Source organism: Grammomys surdaster, unplaced genomic scaffold (assembly GCF_004785775.1).
Source record: "Grammomys surdaster isolate TR1022 unplaced genomic scaffold, NIH_TR_1.0 126546, whole genome shotgun sequence".
Lineage (NCBI taxonomy): Eukaryota > Metazoa > Chordata > Mammalia > Rodentia > Muridae > Grammomys > Grammomys surdaster.
Genome location: NW_021621338.1, coordinates 562,288 through 584,939, shown reverse-complemented (window position 1 = coordinate 584,939; position 22,652 = coordinate 562,288). Strand labels below are relative to the sequence as shown.

At 35.8% G+C, this 22,652-nt stretch overlaps 1 protein-coding gene across 3 annotated transcripts in view; it reads right to left on the bottom strand.

Moving 5' to 3' along the window:
• Window positions 1-22,652, bottom strand: part of Vwc2l (von Willebrand factor C domain containing 2 like) — a 162,946-nt gene that overhangs the window by 134,858 nt on the left and 5,436 nt on the right. For 2 of the 3 annotated variants that reach the window (XM_028760725.1, XM_028760726.1), the window contains one exon: window positions 2,378-2,507. The exons of the other annotated variant lie outside the window; for it this stretch is intronic. In XM_028760725.1, the coding sequence (XP_028616558.1) occupies window positions 2,378-2,507 (130 nt within the window). The remainder of the gene's footprint in view (window positions 1-2,377; window positions 2,508-22,652) is intronic. 3 annotated transcript variants of the gene reach the window in all.

Genomic DNA, 22,652 nt, shown 5'->3' with positions numbered 1-22,652 from the left:
GAAAATTAGCAAATAAAGCATGGGCTCAGTCTGCTCATTAATAAGATATTGGTCTTAAAGTTTCTCAAAGTCCTTTGATCAAAGTTCTTTGGCATTGACCATGCTTTATATATTGAAAACAGCTGTCAAATTAATGACATGTAGTGATAAAGTCGTTTCATATTATGGTATAGTGAGTGTTAGTCTTCCTTCTTATTTAAATCCAGATTAGTGTTCCTTATTATTTTAAAAAAGGTTGAGTTTGTTTGGAAGTAGCAAGATGAACCAGAAATGATGCTTGTATGCTACACCATGTACACAGCAGCAGAAATGGTCCCTGTGTTCTGTATCGTGGACACAACAACCAAAAACCTGAACTAATAAACTTAGTATGAACTCATCAGTTATGTCAATAGGTGACTCAGTTAAAGTTCATCCATTAACACATGCACAAAGAAGGTTTATTTGAAGAGAAAATTCTAATGTATGATAAGTGCAAGCTAATCTTTAGTAGTGGCATATTAAATATGACTAGTTTGAAGTGACTATCTTAATATTTGACTAGACTTGCAGTCTAGATGTGGTGTAGGCATTGTGTTTGGTATCTTGGGTGATTTACTGGTTGTATGCACTAAGATTGCCGCCTAAATACATAAGTTAGAGTCTCTAACTCTGAGAGATGCTGAGTATGTACAGGCAAGTTTTTTTTTTTTAACATACTTACTCTAAAAACAGGGAAAAGTCAACAAGCGCCACCCAGAGAAGAAAATATTCTCAAGGACCTATTTAGATGGTTACTTCTAACCAACAACAATTTTTTTCTCCAGTTAAAGACTTGTCAATCCCATATTTGAAGATTGATTGGGTAACTGAGCTTTCTTTCTTTTTATCCTTGGAGAAAATGAAAAATAACAAATCCTCCTTTACTTTAGACTAACCATTCATATACTTTGTGACAGTTAGTTCTCCCCCGAGCCTTCTCTTCTGGACAAATTATGCTAACTTCTTCAGTCTATCCTCCCAGGTCCTATTTTTCAACCATTAAATCATCTTACTGTTCTTTCTTGTATCTTTTCCAGTTTCTTTAAACATTTTTAGAAATATGAAGTTTTAAATCGTATATCCTTGCACATGCAAGGCATGTTAGAACTTCACGGGGTATTTATTTCCAGCCCTTGAATCAGAGGTAGGTGGCCATGTCATATAAGTCAATTGGATAAGAAGAAAAAGAGAAACAAAATGAACAATTTAATATCTTAACATAATGAATTTATATTATCAGAAAGAGGAAGGCCTATGCCCAGCAAAACATCGAAAAGGGTCATTATTAGTATTTTGGGAAGATACCAAACCACAACATTGATTTGTAAAATAATGGGAGTCCCTTTTGTTGTGTCTTTAAATAACTTGATGCTTTTTTAAAAAAAATAATTATTCATCTCTTAAGCATCCTAGGTTATTAAAAGCATGCTAGGTGTGTGTGTGTGTGTGTGTTATATACATATGTATCCTAATTAGTAGGAGATAGTTACCATCAATTTAGCAGTAGAGCAATGATGGGGGATAGAACTATTGCCAAGCCCATGCAAACACCAAGGGGGCATTTGTGGATATTAGGTAGCAAAGTATTTCCTCCCATTTGGCAGGAGATGACCACTAGGAAGAGTAAGACTGTATGATATTTGCTGATAGAATGTCCTGGAGGTCATTGCCCTTCAGAGTATTCTCTAGAGCACTATGATGATTTCAGATGACTAAGACACTGTAATTTTCTCATCTATTCCATTGCATAAGGGGAAAAATGAACCCATAATATTATATACAAGCCACCTCCACATCTAGAACAATTTCTGTGAGGACAGGGATCTTCTTCTACTATGAAAATCTAGACTACTACCCCCCCAACTTCAACACACATATCAGTTTTAGTCTTTCATGCTTAAATTTAGGTACCCTTATAATTGAATTTATATCACTTGGACAACTTTAAATTTGAATCTTATTTATGTTCAAACCAAAATGCCTGGCATTTGCCCCATTCTCTGCCTTAGGATGTGCTATACACCATGAAATTTGGAAAACTTCACAGTCTCCAAAAATACAGGCAAATGCAGACACTACAAAAATACAGTACTGTGTTCTCTCCAATAAATTATAGGAGACACAACAAAGCCAGCATACTAGAGTTCTAATTCCCCAGATGAAAAGCTACTCAATTCACCCATACCTAGTACATTTTTATTTTTAGTCTTCAAAAAATTCTTATATGCCAGCTATGCTCATATTGAAAATCCAGAGGCAGACCTTAGAAGGGCTCTTGCACTGGATGGTGTACAAGTGTGAAACACTGGTGTCTTGTCCTGACCCCTTCTTGAAAGCTAATACAGGGCATTCTTACCATTTTTGCAGACAGGACAACACTGCTCTGGTTCATAGATTGGGTTGACACATTCAGGAACTGCGCAGTCTGCTACAACACAGTGAACTTCATTGCTGGGCTCACAGCGACACCATTCGCATGGAGAGGGCTAGGAACAAATCTCAAATTAGCCCCTTTTCTCCTATAACTTAATGCTTGCACATTCATATGCTGTCAGAAGACAAGACAGTAGTGTTTAAAATCAACCTTAATTCCATTTACCATGTGTATGATCATTTCACCCGCAAAGGAAGGCCACCTGTATATCCAAGCCAAGATGAGGTGTAAAGCACAGTCCAGGCTTCTGTAAATAGTGAGTTGTTCTGCACCACTGTTTTTACTCTGCAGAGAAGTGTCTGGATACCAAACCTGCCTGTGCGTCATTTGGTTTCCAGAGCACTGACTGCTTGACCTTCCTTTTTGGAACAAGATAGTAGTAGAACACACGAAATCATTTCTGTGACTGGTCATTTCTGTGTCCTAAGAAAGATGGATTGCTGGGAAATGAGAAAATATTAAGTACATATTCTAACCCTTCCTATGAATGCTTGTTCAAGGCAATTTAAGCCTAAATGGCTCTTTGTCAGTGTGAATGTTACAGAAAATTTTAGCTGGGATCCAAATATCCAGATCCAGCATCATGGCATAATTTCTGAGTACCTTACACCTTGCCTGCATGCTTTGAGAAGTGAACTAAAATCAATTGACCTAAAAAGCAACAATTTAAGCAAGAGTCAAAGACTCTAACATGGAAATGGAAAAATAATTAAGATAATATGAACCTGAAAAGAGTTTTCAACTGTACAATACTTACCAACCATGAATGAATGGATTTTCAGTTTCTTTTCTAGAAAATGTCAGTGACCCTTTCATCCTATATAGATTCCTGCACTACCTCTTCATGAATCCTAGGTTTAGTCTCCTAGCATGAAAAGTTGGTGCTCTAACAAGCTACACATTGCCCACACTTTCCCAATCAACTATTTACTCTTAGGAACTTCTGCCTGAAATGTGATGCTCAATTTTACACTTACAAACTGACTTAATGAAACCCTCTTTCCATCCTCCATGGTTACTATCCAAAATTGTGATCTGTTCCTGTTTTCTTTCAGAATCAGATAATTCAAATAATTACCCTGTCTCAGGTAGTTTGTGTGGGATAGAAAACAGTAAATTGATTATTGTAAACATTAATTTAATCTCCATTTTGTGCTTCAAGAACAATAGCCCAACAGTAACTGTCTTAGTTACTGGATTAGTTTATAGAAGCTACAGTAAATTATTGCTATGTTTTAGCATGATACACTAGCTTATTGAAGGTAAAACTGTGCCAGTTAAGTTTAAGCACTGTAGAACAATATGTTGCATTATCCCATACTTTGTCATGCTTTTTGAAATTTATTAGTTATTACTATATTATGAAATTATACATTATCAATTTTCTTATTTTTCTCACTTTCGTAGATGACTAAATAGGTTGGCAGACATTCAACAGTTTTTCCAGATCCTATGGATAAGCACAGGGTAGAGATTTGAAGGAAGGAGTGTGATCGAATTCCAACCTCATGTTTACTAACAAGAAGTACCATTAATTGTGCCCTCATATGACTAATTGATACCCATGGCTTTCATACTTGTCTACGTAAACCAGGTCCAGAGAAGTAACCACTAACATTGGGGAAGTTGGCTTACGGAGGATATGTACTTCTTGTTGAGAAATTTATTTTTGCAGTTAGTACATAAAAATTCTAATGTAAATTTAACAACATAATTATAAAGTATAGGAAGGACATTTGTCCTGTCATATGGCTTGTATTTGGGGAGATATGTCATCTTCAAGTTTTGTAGCCTGGACTTCTGCTCAGTGGTGTCTTGGAGGGAAGTTAATAGACAAAACCTGAAACCAATAAATGGTGGATATGTATGCATTTTGGAATACCAAGAAGTACTCTTAGGAAGAATAGAGAGTACAGGGTTTAGTGATAAAAGAATACTGGGGATTTTTAAAGGGTTTTAAGTAATGAACAAACTAGGAAGAAAAAAATTATCTTCCTAATTTTTAGAACCTCCTGTTCATCTTTGAGCCTGGATTATTTATTTTCCATTCCAGAATCTGGCCTTTAATCCTTGTACTATTTTCTCTTTTTATTTTATTAATTTCTTCCTTCAAGTAATCTTTCTTTTAAGCTTTATTTAGTCACTCCTCATGGTATCCATCCCCCCAGGCTCAATGTGGCTGCATGCCCCCTGCCACCAACCTTTATTTCTTCAAATATTAAGCCTCTTGTTCTCAACATTCAGTGAAATTCAATGCATTGACCTCTAGACAGGCCCCTTGCGGACCTTGCCAGCCTACCAAGTCTTACTGGCTCTGATCACATTGCCAATTCACCTTGTCAATTGGACTTTCTTATGGCCTCAGCCTTCCTTTGCATTTTTGAAAAGATACTTTTTAAATATAGCTGAATTAGGAGGAATAACCACTGTGCTACTTTGATACTTAGTTCAGATTTTTTAAATCCCTCCCTCCATACACTGTAAGAGCTACAGGGTTTGGTTTTCAGATGAGTCACATCTTTAACACAAGTTGGTTACAAATTTTCTTTTGTTGGATCCTTCAACATGAAATCTACAGATTACCTTAAAATGTTTCCATAAAATCAAAGATTAAGGAATAAAATCATCTCTACAGGAACAGGGAATGCTGAAATAAGATGAGAAAATATTCCTTGTACTATTCTATCTTTAAAAAAATAAGCTGTGGAGCTGTTGTCAGCTAGATATTTGGGAAGGCAGCTGACGAAATACACTAGTCTAAAACTTTATTTTTTTCTTTCAAGGAAGTCACAGAGATTGCTTTACTTCTAAGTAATATTTGAAAAATAATAAATTCTTGCTATATTTAGATTCTCATAAATATATTTGCAATTGTGATTATAGATTACATTTATTTGTTAGTGCACGTGTTAGATGGTATCAATTCTATGTGCATCTTATAGATCTGTTGTATCTCCAACAGTGGTTTTGAATGGTTAATGTGGGATTGTAAGCAGGGACTATTCAATTCATCTGTAATTCACTGTCACCAAATACATCTGTGGACAAATGCTGTCCCTGTTGGCCCTAGATCACAAACATCTCTTGTTCCTGAACTCAGATATGTGTATATGTTTAATGAATATGATTCAATAAAGCAATTGGTGACTTAAGTATCAGCTTAGATGACTAGAGTGTAAATTTTCTCCCTTAGTAACAGAATGGGAAACATGGGGAGATACATGTGATTCAAAGTGGTTAGCTCCCAAAGACCTCGAAGCTGAAACTGAACTTCAAAGTGATCATGATCTGAGGATGTTTGGTGAACAAGAGAAAGTGATTGGAATCATGGAAGGAGTGTCGTGGATACTCCATGACAGTTTAGATGGGAAAAGCAGACTAGGCACCAGAAACATAAGTTACTGGAATAGCAAAATAATTTTAGAAAATTGTACTATTTTTTTTGTGTGTGTGTGAGAATATGGACGCTAACATTGTTATCTTTCAGAGTCAGGGTAAGATTCCAAGAATATGTTTTTGCACTTTGGTTGGTTAGAATTGCCCATTTGTTTATAAAAATGGAGATTTGTTTTTTGCATTCTGAACACTCGAGAAACACTCTTCCATATCTGAGGATAGCCTAGATCTGAGATCTATATACCAATTGAGTTATTGGGTGTTATGAGGGTTTGTTTGTGCCATTGATCAAAGTATTCAGGAAGAAATGACCACTGTCAATAAAGCTTTTCATACAAATTCCCATCTGAAAGTTAGCAGAAGTATACGGGCACCTTCACTGTGATTTTCTGTCACCCATGCTGCCAGTACAAAAGCCACCTTTAGTTCAAGGACTTGTTTCACTGGCTTTTGAATGTTTTTCATTTGTTCTTGCCTATTGCCTTCATAGATTTAAGCTGCTTAAAAGATATTATTCAGTTCTGAACTCTCAGCACCTAGAAGACATCTTAGAATGACAATGAATATTTAACAAAACCTACAAGTTTGCAGATTTTATGCAGAACCTGTGTTTCCTTATCTGCCGTGCCACGCCTCTAGCAGCTTTATCTGTTCATGTGTGGAGAGGATTTTGACTCAATGGCATGTTCGCGTTTTATTTAAATTTTATAAAGCACACTTTGAGGGAACAGATCCCCGAGTCCGAGTCGTGAAATAAGTGTTTGGGCTCCAAATATTATGGCAGTGAACATAAACTCACTCTGTAAAGGTAATTTTAAATTCATAATGTTCATTGTGCCTATCACAGGTAAGTCAGTCTATAAGCACTGGATCAGCTAGCTCATCTAGCAGTAGATGATTGTAGGCTTTTATTGCACTAGAAAACACTGCGCTAACTAAAGTTAAGGCCCAAATGTATGCAGAGGAATTACTATAATGCTCGCCAAAAGCTAATCCTATCTATAATGTGTGCCAAGAAGAATGGTACTTATTAATCACAGTAATTTTATAGTACATTGTAAAATAAATTTTTAAGCAAAAAGTCCTGGTTTGAAACATACCCATTTTAAAAATTATTATTATTAAAAGAAGAACAAAATATACCCTCCCCCCAAAAAAACCCACTACCTAAGTATTTATACACCTCCCCCCCAAATATCCACTGAGTATTTTGAGGACAAAACTTGATTTCTAGACAGGTCTCTGAAAATACTGTTGGGAGCTAATGAGCAGACACAAGGATGGGTGGGATATAGTCTAGAGGTCAAGTTTTGCCGCAAGAACTAAATCAATGATTTTTTAAGCCAAGTAATATCAAGCTCCACGCATTTGGGGTTGCTTCATTTCTTTGATAATGAGCAAAAGTTATCAAAAGGCTCAGCTCCTTTTAAAAAAGCAATCCATTCAAACAACCATTATTTTTTTTTTTAAAAAAATCTAATCCCAACAAATAAGAGGCTTCATGAAATATTCTTCTTTTGGAGATAATTTATGGCATAAATTTTATCACTTTATGGAACAAGTCTCATTACTTCCAAACCGAACGAGAAACTTGGAAGGCGCTATCTCAAATTTGCTGATGCCTGTCAGGAATCTCACTGTTCACTTCATTAAAATATACATTAAATTACAAAGCACAGGAGTATTTAGCATCCACCACCATTCCTGTGGATAATGATTTGCATACAGCAGATGCTCCCAAATAATCAGCAGACCTGATGGGTTTCAACCAAAACTCACAGTCATGTGAAAGATGACCCAGAGCGTCTGATTAATAATTCTCCTTTGTGTTCCTGATCCAAAGAGCTTGCAATAACCCCTCCATGGGTCTGATCTATTCACTGCAGTGTTTTTAGAACATTGAGGCTGCAACTCATCAGTCATGGAGATACAACTAGAACTCCTTTAAGGATATTAATAATGCTGAAGCAAACAGAAAAATTTGACACAAATTGCATGTCAATGTGCCTATCTACACTCCTTTCAGTTTTGCTGAACTTAAAAGCATTTATAAAAATAATTGTAAAAAGTTTCTTGTTCATGTATTAATAGTAAGCCAGATATCTAATTAACTATAATTTGGAAAAATGCAAATTCAAAAATTATGTTGTTTTACAAATAGTTATCATCATGTATTATATATAAGATGGAGCATATTAAAGCTATACACTAGAAACGACCCCTTGATACTTCTTTCCATGAATAACCACCCAGAAGTTAAGATTTATACAGGCCATATGGTGGCTGCACACATCATTAATGCCAGCACTTGAGAGGCAGAGACAGGAAGAGTTTGAGTTTGAGGCCAGCTTGGTTCATAGAATGAATTCCCCAACAGCCAGGTCTACACAAAGAAACCCTGTTTCAAAAGAACGACAACAACAACAACAAGAAAAAGATTTATACAAGTATATTTTGATAATTTAACCATACTGATTTATCAGAGTAATTACTGATATTGTTATGATGAAAAACTAACTTTAATTTTATTATACCTAAGCTCAAAGAAAATACAAAAAAGACTAGAAAGCAGGTGAAACCCAAACTTAAAGTTGTTAATTATCAAGCATAAAGAAGTTTCTTTGTTTTGAAAAGTTCAGTATTTTAATTTGATGGTAACATTGTTTTAAATGTATATTGTTTCCTTGAAAGGTTTTCCTTTGAAAAACAGTAAACATTTTTGGGCAGGTTTTAAAATATTTTTTTGAGAATTTAACACAATGTATTTTGATCATATTTACACTCACCCCTCCTCAACCCTCCCAGATATGTCCCCAGCTCCTTCCCCACGGTTCAATATTCTTATTCTTAAGAAAAAAGAAAAACAGATAAACTCCAATGACATTTTGCATGTTGATTTGATACCACATATTCTGATAAATGGATGATATGTAGAACCAGAGATTGTTTAAGAGATCTCATGACCAAAGTGTAGCTTTTCTGAAATGTGACTAGGTTCCAGAAAACAACACATAGATAAGGAAAGCATAACTGTATACTTCAGTTGCAGAAGAAGGTGTATTCTTTGATTAGACAAAGGAAATTTATCAACAAAATGTCAGGGAGTTTTTATTCCTCATTTTAGTTGCTACTAAGTTTTTTACATAAAAATCTGAAAGTATGGAGAAAGGTCAGAGTAAAGATTTGTGAAGTGTCACACTGATACCTGTGAAACACTCTAGAAAAGCAGCAGCCTGAGATCGCTTCCCAACAAGCTACATTTGGCACATGATCACCCTATGACTACAGGACAGAGCATGTTTATTGGAGCCTGGGTGCTTCTGCAGTGAAGATGCTCCATAGACCATACATTTATGCAACAGGAAAAATGTACACAGTTGTATAACTTCAAAATGTTCCCAATATCACTGGAAAGCACAGATTGTTCATATCAGCTGATGAGCAGTCACTGACTGGAGCATCAAAACACAATCCAATGTAGTTATGGGAGAATATGGGCCCATGAGAATTCTATACTCTGAAAGAACAGATATCACCAGCATCTGTTATCAACAGATAAGAAACAGATATCACCAGCGCCATTTTACAGAAATCATTGGAAGGAAATGATGGCAGAAAAGAGAGGGTATAATAACACAGTCAGCTAGCATTGCCCCACTGGCAGAGAATCCAGATCCTTTAGAATGTAAGAGTTGGGACAACCATACTTGGTGCACTGGAAAAGAAGGAGAGATCACTTTCTAAGAACTCTTTGCCGCCGTCTCAGTTTTCTGTAGGCAAAAATTTTCTCAAAGTTGAGTTATTTTTTCCTATTCAATTTGGCAATGAGACTATATGTGAATGTGCGATAAAGATAGGTAATTAAAAGTTAATTATATTAAGTGCTTTATAATTGTTAATACTGAAATATATCATGGTTCCAATGGTAAGGTGAAACAATTTCCTTGTCAATTTTATAGCTCATTTTTTTTTCCATACTTAGTTCATAGCTTATCCTGTTCTACGAAAATATATTGGGATGGCTTATGGGCAATGAAAGTCAGGTATATTTTAATTAACAAAATCTTGACTTTGAATTTTCTTGACAAACTTCCACACATTTGTAAACTTGCATTGCTGTTGTTTGTGCCGTCTGGGTGTTTGGTGTAGACTGAGGACGTTGGGAGGAGATTCTGCCACCAGACTCTCTGGTATATATCTTTGACAGATTAACCTTCTTCAGTGTAGGTTTTCTCATTTTTAAAGAAGGAACTGATACATATATAATCTTAGAAGAAAGTTTCTATTTTATTCTATTTGATTTGTTTACTTTTATGTGTTTTGTGAGGTACATGTGCCACAGAGTATATGTAAAATTACAGGAACAATTTGCATGAGCCAGTCCCCTAATACTTAACAGTACTTGAATTTTCTCTGTGGATTGGTTCAAGACTCTGAGAATAATGCAGTATGTGAAAAGTAAGTGGCCAATGTGGCTTTGGCCTTGTCTTCATCACAGACCCCAACTGGATAGTAGTTTTCCCTCTCCCACATCCCCTGAGTTGATTTGAAATGCTTTTGAGTTTCTCAAGGGAGTGTGCAGTTCATAGATCATTTAATTAAATAATGACATAATATGTGAGGTGATGGTGGCACATGCCTTTAATTGTAGCACTCTGGAGATAGAAGCAGGTAGATCTCTAAGTTTGAGGCCAACCTGATCTACAGAGTGAGTTCTAGAATACCCAGGGCTACACAGAGAAACCCTGTCTCAAAACCAAACCAAAGAATGACAAAAGTCAGATGATGATGGTGGTGGTGGTGGTGGTGGTGGTGGTAGTGATGATAATTATGGTAACTAAAAGTAAGATAACATTGATTTCAATTATACATTATTTGACCTGTTCAATTTGTGCAGATGATATCATCAGAGTTTTGAAAGTCATCCAAACATGTTGCAACCTCCTACATGTTTTAGTGTTTGCATTCAAACAGCAAATAGATTGAGAATGAGGTTGGATGATGCTTTTAGACAGCTCAATAAATTCTTATTTACTAAAGAAACTTCAGTCTTTCATTGTATTCTTCATAAAAACAGATTTTTGAAAAAGAAGGATAGCTTTGGTTCACAGTTATCAGAGTCTTGATTTTCCCTTCTTCCAGCTTTAAATGCGGATGTCCTAGAGGCTCATTAACAAAAGGAATATTCGTCATGATTGTCCTTTTTCTCCTTAATGAAGCTTCTGAAATCTCTGCAGTCAAAGGTTTGCTATTTTAGCAGAGGTTTATTTTTAATGCTGGAGGAAAATTAAAGTTAGACTGAACAATTTTAATTTTCCCTGTCATATGGAGGAGGCATGGAAGCCAGTATTAAATGAATATAAGTGTAGTTTCAGAGTAGTTATTCAATGTTGTTGATATTTTTATTTTCAGTGTCTCTGTGTGTATAACACCTGTATATAACATGCATGTATTTGTGTGTGTGCACTGAAATGGTGTCTCTTGTCAGGCTAGCCTGGCTACCAGAGACTTTCTTGTCTCTACTACCCATCTCACTTCAGGAGTCTGGGATTAGAGACATATGCTAATGCACCCAGCTTTGATATATGTTCTGGGGAATTGAACTTATGATTTCACAGTTGTATGCAAGTGCTTTACCTTCTGAGCCACCTCATTAGCTCCAATGTGTGTGTGTGTGTGTGTGTGTGTGTGTGTGTGTGTATAAACATAACATCAAAATTTGCAAAAATAATCATGCTTAGCTCTCAATGGGTTCAGGGTTCACTTTGTGTTTGTTTTCAATGGATGAAGATGTGCCTTAGGTGAGCCTGTATATGTCTTGATGATGAGAATTTTAAAATCAAACCAACCCATCCCTAAATAATTGTGAATTAGGAAACAATTTGATTCATGTAACCAATATGTTGCATTCTGTCAAAAAGATATGGGACTAAAGATGAAATCAATGACTTGTAATTGAATAGACAACAATAAAGGAAACATACTTTCATATATATCTGTCTGACTATCTATCTATCTATCTATCTATCTATCTATCTATCTATCTATCTCTTCACATGTGTATGTATATATATTCATGTGAAAATCTAATGCTTTCAGCTCAATTTCTTTCAGAATGTCTTACAGAGAACTCACCAGGGTGATAAGGTGTAGTGGAAACAGTCCTAGAATGAGTCAGCATTGGCTCCTTGAATTGTCAGTCTTGAAAATCTCTATTTAATATGACAACAACAAGAAGAAAACCAAAGATTGCCTTGAATGCAGTTTTGAAAGTGAGCACAAATATATAAATAATTCAGTGGGTGAGTGCACTTGCATGACATATAAATCTGACCAGTGCTGTTTGTGTTGCTGTCAGACACAGACCTGATTTTGTTCATTTCGCCTCCACGTGCCCTGAGTCTGCCATTCCTCTGCCCTGCCTTTGACCTGGCTGCCTCTCCTGATCCTCATGTTATGGAGCGGTATGATGTTCCCTCCCTGTTTTTATACTCTGTAGCCTAGTGTTCTGACCACTCTTGTTGGTTCATTTTTTTCTGGTTGCGCTTTCTCTTTTTTCATCATTAACATTTCAGTTTTCTCTAAAAATCTTTCAATACTTTGGCATTGCCACTCAACGTGTTTTTCTTTAGCTCTGAAATGCAATGTCTCCTTTCTTTAATCAAACTCCTATAGCAATAGTAGGAAGACACCACTGTCAAAGGCGTTTCTAGCACTTGTGAAGGGAAACTTGTTGCCTTCTTTATTTTGATACATTGTTCCACCTCAATGGAATCAGAGTGTTGACTTTGGCAAGTTATTTTTAAGAATGCAATAATAGACTGATACTTAAGTAGACTATGTACACACCTTTGCTTATTAACACACTACTAAATATATACAGTATTATATTAAAATATAACATTAAAAGTTTATTACAATCAAAATGGAATTCACAGGAATAGAAAGATGGACCTTTTATAAATTTTGCTTCTTCACATTATTTGTGAATAAATGTGATTACAACTGAACACCAATGAAAAGAGCCTAACTATACTTTTTGGAATTAACTATAGAAAGAAGTGCAGCTTAATGTATCTGCTGTGACACACATACAGTAAATGGGCAGATCTGTTTGTCTTTTAAATTTTACACGTTTAAAGATTGAAGCTTTAGTCTACTCTCTGGTGAAACCGGATCCATCTTTATCAGTCCTAGGATGGAAGGCTTTGACAGTATGGTAACAGATCTATTTGACGTGAATATAAAAAGCGAAGTAACTGTAGGTCACTACCAACAACTTTCTCTTTAGATGGCTATAGTGTTTTGGGAAACCTCAAAAGGATCCACAGACTGCATATAAATAAGCATTTCCTATAAATGTTTATTAATAAATCATTGTGGATTGTTTTTGGTAATAGTCTCTATTGCACCAACTTGGGTCTTCTATCATTGGTAATACATAACTGGCATCATTATTTCTATCCTCCTCATCTTGAGAAGTCATGTTCTTAAATGAACTATTTTATGTAATACAGATTCATAAGTTAATGTAAGTAAAAACACGGATATAGTTTTGGTGATTTCAAACAGAAAGAAGAGATTAGCTAAGACAGATTGGTTTTTCTTCATTAATTGCCTCTCTTCTGTGTCTAACAACAGAATTTGACTTAAATCATTAATAGGGTATCTCTTAAATTGCGTTTGTAGTTGTATGTAAGATATAAAGCACTGAAGGATATGGCACCTGAAATGACCACCTTCTGAATCCGGGCAGGACTACCAGTGGAGAGATAAGGACACCAACTCACCCACAAAATCTTTAACCTAAAATTTGTTCTGCCTACAAGAAGTATATGGACAAAGATTGAACAGAGACTGAGGGAATGGCCAAGCAATGACTGGCCCAACTTAAGACCCATCCCATGACAAGAACACATCCCCAACACTATTAATGATATTCTGTTATGCTTGCAGACAGGAACCTAGTGTAACTGTCCTCTGAGAGGCTCTACCCAGCAGCTGACCAAAACAGATGCAGAGACCACAGTCAAACATTAGATGGAGCTTAGGGAACCTTGTAGAAGAGTTGGGGAAAGGATTGAGGAACCTGGAGGGAATAGGAACTCTATAAGAAGACCAAGAGAGTCAACTAACCTGGATCCTTGAAAGCTCGCAGAGATTGAACCACCAACTAAAGAACATACATGGGCTGCTCTACCCCACACATATGTAGCAGATGTGCAGCTTGGTCTTCATATAAGTACCCTAAAAATTGGAGTGGGGGCTGTCTCTGACTTGTTGCCTACCTGTGGGTTCCTGTTCCCCTAACTGAGTTGGCTTTTCTTGCCTCAATGGGAGAGGATATGTCTAGTTTTGCAGTTACTTGAAGTGCTACGGGTGGGTTGGTACCCTGGGGAAGACATTTGCCTTCTCAGAGGAGGACGGAGGAGGGGCTATGTGATGGGGGTAGACTTGGTAGAGGGGGATGCTCTGATCAGGATGTAAAATGAATAAATAAACAAATCAAAAAAGATGTTAATAGATGTCTGAGGTAAAGATGTGTTATACTGCCACATAAAAGTGATGTTTTTAGATTAAATTAAGGGTAACCATTAATTTATCCATAGTAGTAAAATGTCATTGAGCTTTTATGAATCACATATTGTGTGTCAAGTACTATCTCCTAGGATTTTTATTTGGGACACTTGAACATTGAGAAAAAAAAAGAAAAACAACACGTGCCTAAGTTACCTGGCAGCTCAGTGATAGAGCCTCCTTTGACGTTCATTTTTACCTGACTGTTGAGTTCTTAGAAGTTGAGAGATCTACTCTAGCTCTCTGGCCTAGTCTATTGGTCTTAGTATTCTACTGTGCACAGTGCATTTCTAAAGGACCTTTAAAGATACATCATTTCTCTAACTTCAGGTGACATGAAAACCATTGAAAACTATTTCTAAGAGTTTCACTTGAGATGGCAGCAAAAACACTCTGAAAATCTCCGTTATTACAGGGAAATTCTAAATCTCTACATTATTTCAGGAAAATTCAAAGCCAGGAGAACAGAACAATCTTGGAAGTTTTAGTATCACTTCTGAGATATAAACAATTTAAACATCAAGATGAAAGTGGAAGAAGTCAAGAGACGCAGATGTTTGCAGCATCTCTTCTTCCTAGGGCGTTGACAGTACTGACAGGCACAACATTGACTACTGGCTAGTTTAGCGGCAACCCTGATTCTAATACCATGGACCTACAAACTTTTGTGTTCCCTGTATCCATTTTTTGCAAAGCATTCCTATAATTTAGTGAGAGGCAGAATTTACTGAGTGAGAAAACCATTCCCCTCCCCACATCGATTGTGGTTCTAAAAACTGTCAAAATAGCTTTCAAGAGTGAGTATTTTAATTTGTTTGTTACTTCCTGGTATAAAGGTGTCTCAGTTAAAATAATTATAATTAGCACCTAACATATGTGAATATATTTAAAATATATTTGAATACTTTTAAGAAATAACATATTTAAATATTAAAATATTATTTATGTATAATAAATATTTTAAAACATGTATAACAGATATAATTTGGTCTAATTATAGAAGTTTTCATTTTTATAGAGAAGATTTATTTTCTCTCCCAGTCCTTGTAAACTTAGGCTTGTTTCACAAATTGTATTCAATCCCAATCAAAGATGGATTTTAGATGTGCCAATATTTTATTGTTCTTATATACTTGTAACTCTGAGTTGCCATGGTGACAAATACTGATATCACATTTCTATAGACAATTGGCTGAAATAAATCTTTGTGCACAACGTATTTATTGGAAAAGAACATGTAAATCAGCTTGAACTTTCTTATTGAAGATGAAGATAGCAAAATATGGCAAAAGACCATAGGAACGTGATATAATAATGTTGCTTTTGCAGGTAAAGAGCTGTGGCTTTATCTTATTTCCATGAAGTTTTGGTTAGTCTTTGTATTATCATTTCTACAACAAAAATGTTTAACAAACTAAAGTTGTTTCTTTTTTTGAAATTAAAGTTGTAGGATCAGTAAGAACACACACGCGTGCACATGCGCAAGTGCACATGCGCGCATGCACACACACACACACACACACTCAGAAAATACAGTAAGAATTCTGGTAAAGACATGATTTTAAAACTTAAACCCAAATGTTGTTTAATAAGATAGGTACTTTTTTGCACGTGTATTATGTGTGTGTTGAGTATGATATATGCATTTATGTTTGTGGAGGCCAGAAACATGTATGTATGTGGAAGTCTGAAGTTGGCATGAGGAGTCGTCCTTGATTATGTTTCATCTTATTCCTTCAGAAGGAGTCTCTCAGTTGAACCCAGAACTCATTTGTAGGGCTAATCTGGGTACCTAGAATGTTTCCTGGACCACCACCTCCACCTCCCACAAACTGGGATTTTGGTTAGACCATAAAACCAGCCAGTGTTTACATGGCTTCTATGATCTGCACTCCAGGCCTCAGAGATATGCTGAAGGCATTTTAACCACTATGCCATGTTCCTAGCTACTCCTACCCTCCCCCTTTTTCAGACAGGGTATCAGGCATTCCAGGTTGGCTTAAACTCACTATGTAGCTGAGGATGATCTTTAACTCCTGACCCTCCTCTTCCATCTCTTAAATGCTGTGATTATAGGCATGTATCAACATGCCTGTAAAACAACACTTATTAAATTATCCTAATTACATAATAAGTTGATATGTAATAATAGATACTTCAAATTATTGGTACTGTTTATTACTAGGGGATGTTTGTAGTGACATTTTCATATTGATTTTATAGACAGAAAAAAAAAAAAAAACAAGAGCTCACGGCCAGATGGAACAATTTAAAGAAAATAATGAGTTTCATTGAATGCACTTTTATACCTTTTAGACAACTTTTTACCAGCATGGAATAAGGTCATCTAAAATCTTTTTAAGGATGTGAATGGCTTTCATAGGCCCTTTAGTATTTTCTTCACTCATTTCATGATGTCATTAAACCTTTATGAAGATAACTTTATTGTGATATGCCTTATGGCAGACTAGAGACAAGGATGGCAACAATAGAGGCGTGTCAGAATGAAATTACTGATGCTATTCAGGAGTGATGATAAGATCCAAAGTGCAGACTCTAGACTAAGCAGGTCCTCAATTAAAATGAGCCATTGTTTGAGACAGCAAGCCTAAAGAGACTCCATCAGCTCTTACTGGTTTGTCTTGAGCATTTACTTGAGAGCTACACAAGCAAAAGTAAAAAACACACTGATAGGGTTTTTTTTTTTGTGTGTGTGCTGTCTCACATGAAGCATACTTTACTGCCTGATAGCTAAATCAAGGAGTATAAAAGCAGAGTGAAAAATTTTAAAATGTGGTCAGAACTTTAAGGAGTAAAAATAAAAGATTTACCTCATGTCTCAAATAACATATACATACATACATGTGTGTGTACACACACACATGCACACATACATATAAATGTGTGTGTGTAACAATTTCAATGAAGACTATTTATTCTATTCATATTAATCTGCAAAACTTGTACAAAATATGTAGACCTGAGAGGAAATAAGATTTATGAAAAAGAAGAGTGTATTTGTTAGCATCTTCTACTATTTCAGTGAACATATACACAATTAAAAATAGGCAAGCTTTTAATACATACAACTGATGTTTGAATTTAGAAAAGCAACTACCAGGTAGACATTCTCCCTTGTCTTTTGAACTACTGTTGCATTAATAAGAAATGGGTAATAGACTGCAGACTTCCAAAAGTTGACCTCGGTAACAAACTCTGCAAATCTTAGATGTGGCTACAAATCAAACACCAGCCTCCCCATGTGCACAGGGCACAAGCATCCAGTCACAAATCTCTGATGTCATACTTATCACACAGTTACAACCATTAATAGTAGCATCTTCTAAGAGGAAGAACAGCAGTAAACTCTACTGGGTGAGTACAAGAAAGTGACACACAATCCACCTACATGGTACCCACCCACATGCCAGGGGACTAGTGTCTAAACTGATAGCCAGGTGATGGACTTTGACTGCCATGGGGATATTTTACCTACCCACTTGAAAATCATTTATTCATAGAAATATATTCTCTTGTTTGAGAAATTTTAAAAAACAATTATTACTATTAATAGTAGTAGTAATATTGTTATCATTATTATTTATTTTGAATCTATTCTCTTTCCTGGGATTAGCATATTTTGTGAAATTAAAAAAATGCCAAGTATATTTTCATGAGAAAAAGTAGCACAATGAGTTCATAAGACTGTTTTCAGAAAACTGTCTTCTAATCTCTGAAATTGGTCAAAGACTATTAAAAATTAAGTAGTCTGTCACTAATTACAAAGACATAAAGCTTTAGTGGTAACTTTCACTCAGAGAGTCTGGGGATTCTGCTTAATACCTGCTGAAAGTGCCTGTGTATACAGTATTAATGACTCCAATGTTATCTGGCAGTATTGAAGGAAAAAAAAAAACCTATTCCTTAACTCACTTGAAGACCAAATTGGTGTTTGAAGGCCCAGTATATTCTGAAAATCAGAGAAGGTATTTCTTAGAGCTAACAGTTATTCTAATACTCTTCACAAAGACCTTAGTCAACTTTGTTACAAAAACTCTGATTTTCTCCTGGATTGATTTTGGATAGGCTCTTTATGTCTCTTGGAGACTACACTACCCGTTTGTTGAGACTGTGTAGACTTTCTAAGGGATAACTTCAAAAAACCCCAGAACCCTCCCATAGACTCAGAATCAACCCATTTCTGCTATTCAAATCAATTATATGTATACACTTCAGCAAAAACAAAAAATGCTGTTTGATTGCATTTATCCTGTGATAAAGCATTCCTTAGTTCCTTTGCCTTTTGTAAAAGCTGATATGAGAGTGGATGAGTAAGGTATGTGCATTGGGTTTTTCAGATTATTACCAGTTACCTTCCTCAGCGGAAAATTTCCTCCAGCTTTCTTTGCCCCCTTCTTTAAACAAACCTTGTCCTCAGCTCCTGAAATGTGTTGTCTCCCATATTTTCCATATTGAAAAATAATCAGACAATATTGAAAAATACTTCCCATTAAAATATTTTAATAGATGGAATATTATAATGTTAGGCATTAATGATAGGCTAGTAGTTAATGACAGAACTGGGATTTGTATCTCCTTGTGAATATATTCATTAATAAGCTAGGACAATTCTAAATCCAACAGGAATCCACTTTTTTTTAATGGATATAATGATTTGGCAAAGCATTCTAAGTGTTGAGTAATTTCATGTCCCCTGGTTAATTCTTCAGAATCTAAACACTAAGTGCAAAATTCAAGGCATAAACAAGGCAGGTTACCACAGCATGAAAATATGTTTTAAAGTTGTCATTGAAGGTTAACAACAAACACAAAAATCTGTACCAGAGAAAATGTTTATACTAAATCCTTCAAATAAAATAAAAAGTAGGTCTTATCAGTTGTCTTTGTCCACTAATAGGAATAGCACAAAAGTTACTCCCAACCGGGAAGGAAGGACCTGGGACAAATTGGATCCTGAATTTGGAGCACTGGATATTGACTACAGAGAATCACTTCAAAGTAAAACAGACTATGCTAAAACTGACACCTCATTCAGCTGCACATAGTCTAACCTTCAGTGTATGACCTGAAACTAAATTAGTAGAAAATTTTAAGTATAAAGAAATATTCACAAAGATGACATCTTGCAGAGTGAGAGTTATAAAAATACTGTGCAAAATAAGAAATTATTTCTCCTTTGGGCTATGAGAAGCACAGAGCTGAGGCAGACTTTTACATTTCTAATTAATGTTTTCTATAAAGCCATTATATATGCTGTTATAATTTGTTAACTATAAACTTTATTTATTAAAATGTAGGTCTGTTTCCATGTTGATTGGGTAAACATCAAAACAAAAGATGAGAGAACCTGCTATGTAGTGACATTCATCTTAACAAAACACTATAAGAATACTGGGGAGTGTAGAGTTTTCCAGGGGAGTAGAGGTAGGCAGCTATCTCCAATACCTGCATCAATAACTGGAAAGAGTCCTCATAGCTTTTACATAGTGCATTGTTCTTCCCATCTGGACACATGTGGATCAATCTGTAAGTTTACTGATCAGAAAAGATTCAAGTGCAAGGAGGTATTTGGTAGCTATTCAGGATGATACCTCAAAACTAAAACCTTAGACACATCTAAGACCAGCTTCAAGAAGAAATGTAGAGAGGCATTACGGAGCAGAAGCAAGTTGAAATGGATGTTTCACTTGGGAACAGTATGTACCATTTTAGGTTGCTTGGGGACCACCCTTTCTAAACCAGCAGTAGCTGAAACAGAACGGAGGCATTTAAAGGCAGTTTCCTGAATCTCTTTACTTTTGTATGTTCAATCATGATCTTGCTCATTATCTTATTTACCACCACTACCACTGCCAACCACCACAACAACAACCACAAAGAACTAACATCATCATCATCATCATCATCAACAACAACAACAACAACAACAAAGAGAATAGTGAATGCTTGTGCTAATTTCTTGATCCTTAAGGTTAGAAATACAGGAAATAAAAAAGAAAACCAAAGTGTTCATTGTGGTGGAGGAAACCTGTGTGTTCTAGCAGAAGGATCAGCAGCCCCATCTTACCGTGTATTATTCTAACATGATAGAGGTAGTCAAAGGGAGATGTGGGGAGCTGCATGGGCAAGGTTCCCGCCATTCCCGATTTTGGTTGTATGACCTTAGTTATGTACATTTATGGACTGATGATTTCGTTTTCTTACCTGGGAATTGTTTAATAGGCATCAAGATATGCTGTAGACAAGTGAATAGCACGTGTGAACACACAGGGAAGGATTTCTGACAGAGCAGGATTCAGAGAGGCTGATGAGCCAAATCTGGACCAGCCGTTCTCAACCTGTTGGTCGCGACCCCTTTGGGAGTACAATGATCCTCCCCACAAGGGTCATATATAAGACAACCTATATATCAGATATTTACATTATGATTCATCACAGTGTCAAATTCATACTATGAGGTAACAAAAATAATTTTACAGTTGGGAGTCACTGCAAACTGAGAAACTGTGTTAAAGGGTCACAGCATTAGGAAGGTTGAAAACCACTGCTCTAGATTATCCATGGGAAGTCAGATATTACTCTGAAAACTACCCTAATACCTTTCTTTATCTTTGTCCATGTGAGTAATCTTGATGTTCGCCTTTAAAATTCTAAAATATTTTTGAAGTTTTCATACATGAGAGATATCTTAGGCAGGGAAATCAATTTTTTTCCAGGCATGTTCGTAATTTTGAAAATTCCCAGTTGTCTCTCTTTTCCTGATGTTCTTTGGGGGATAAAAGCATATGTAAACCTGATTTTAAATGTTGCCATCTGCTGCACTAGTTGCTTTTGCCTGACATCAGCACATACCACAGCCTCGGATCCAGCGTCCTGTTTCTCACACCCTCCCATCCTCTTCAGGTCTTGCTCTTCCCAGCCTCTGCATTTGCCTCTAGAAGTTTCTCTTATGGAATTTTAATCTCCCCATATCAAATTTGATCATTCTAAAAGACAACCCCAACACTGACCATCTTGAAGAAAGAAGTTTTGTTTGTTTGTTGTTTTTGTTTTTGTTTTGACAAGCCTCATGCTATTTTGATAAGCATTTCACACCATAAGTCTTGGGCAGATACTGGCACTGTGGTCATAAATGAAACATCATTTCTATTTTGTAGACTAGGGTCTTGCTGTGTGGCCGAGACTGGCCTTGTGAACCCATGATTCATCTTTCTCTGATTTGAAAATGCTTAGATTGCAAGTGTATGCCAGCACACTTATTCCATAAACTCAATTTTTGACTGCTTTTCTTTTCGCCTGTACATTAATCATGCCTTTCTTATTAGCATATTAACTTCTAGATGCCTTGATTTCCAAAACAAGTGACTCTATACTATCTCGAATAGTAAACAGTACAATCAGTGTTCTTTGGATGAATATATTATTGTAAAGAATGTCTCATATTACAACATTGTCAATTGTGTATCAGCAGCATTATAAGGAAGTTTCCTGAACCTTTAAATATTGGTTACTTGTTCCTGGTGGGGAAGTCGGGAACAAGTGAGGATGCTAGAATTTGGCTAGTGTTTGCTTAGATGTATAGTTCATATGGATAAATACAACATTAATGGAAGGTATTAAATTCCTTCATCAGAAATTATTTTGAAGTTGAATTTTAATTATAAAGTATAAGTAAAGACTCAGAAAAATTTAGAACCTAGAGTAAACACCTGCATATTTGAGAATGATGGAGAATAGAGAAGAACTCTTTATTCAACTCAAATGTTCTCATTGTCCTGGGCCTAAAGATTTCATTAAATATTTTTTTAGCATCTCTTTACAGGGAAACTAATCATTTCACTGGCTATTTTATACTCTTACTATTGTGGGTCAGATCTTACATCTCACTGAGGAATTTGGGCTTCAAATCCAGCTGTTTCTGACCTTGACTTTGGAAAGTTAAGTAGATTTAATTGCAAGAAAGCAGTATTAAGAAACAGGTTAAACAAATGGATGACTTTGTGGGGGAGGTAACAACAATTTTCTGTGGCCATGTCTTTGTCATACAGAGGAATATATATATATATATATATATATATATATATATATATATATACATACATACATACACATATCCCTTTGGCAAAAATAGGTACAAATGCTTTGCTATTAAGGGATGCTACATGAAGAATTATACTATGTTGGGGCTATAACTAGGAGGACA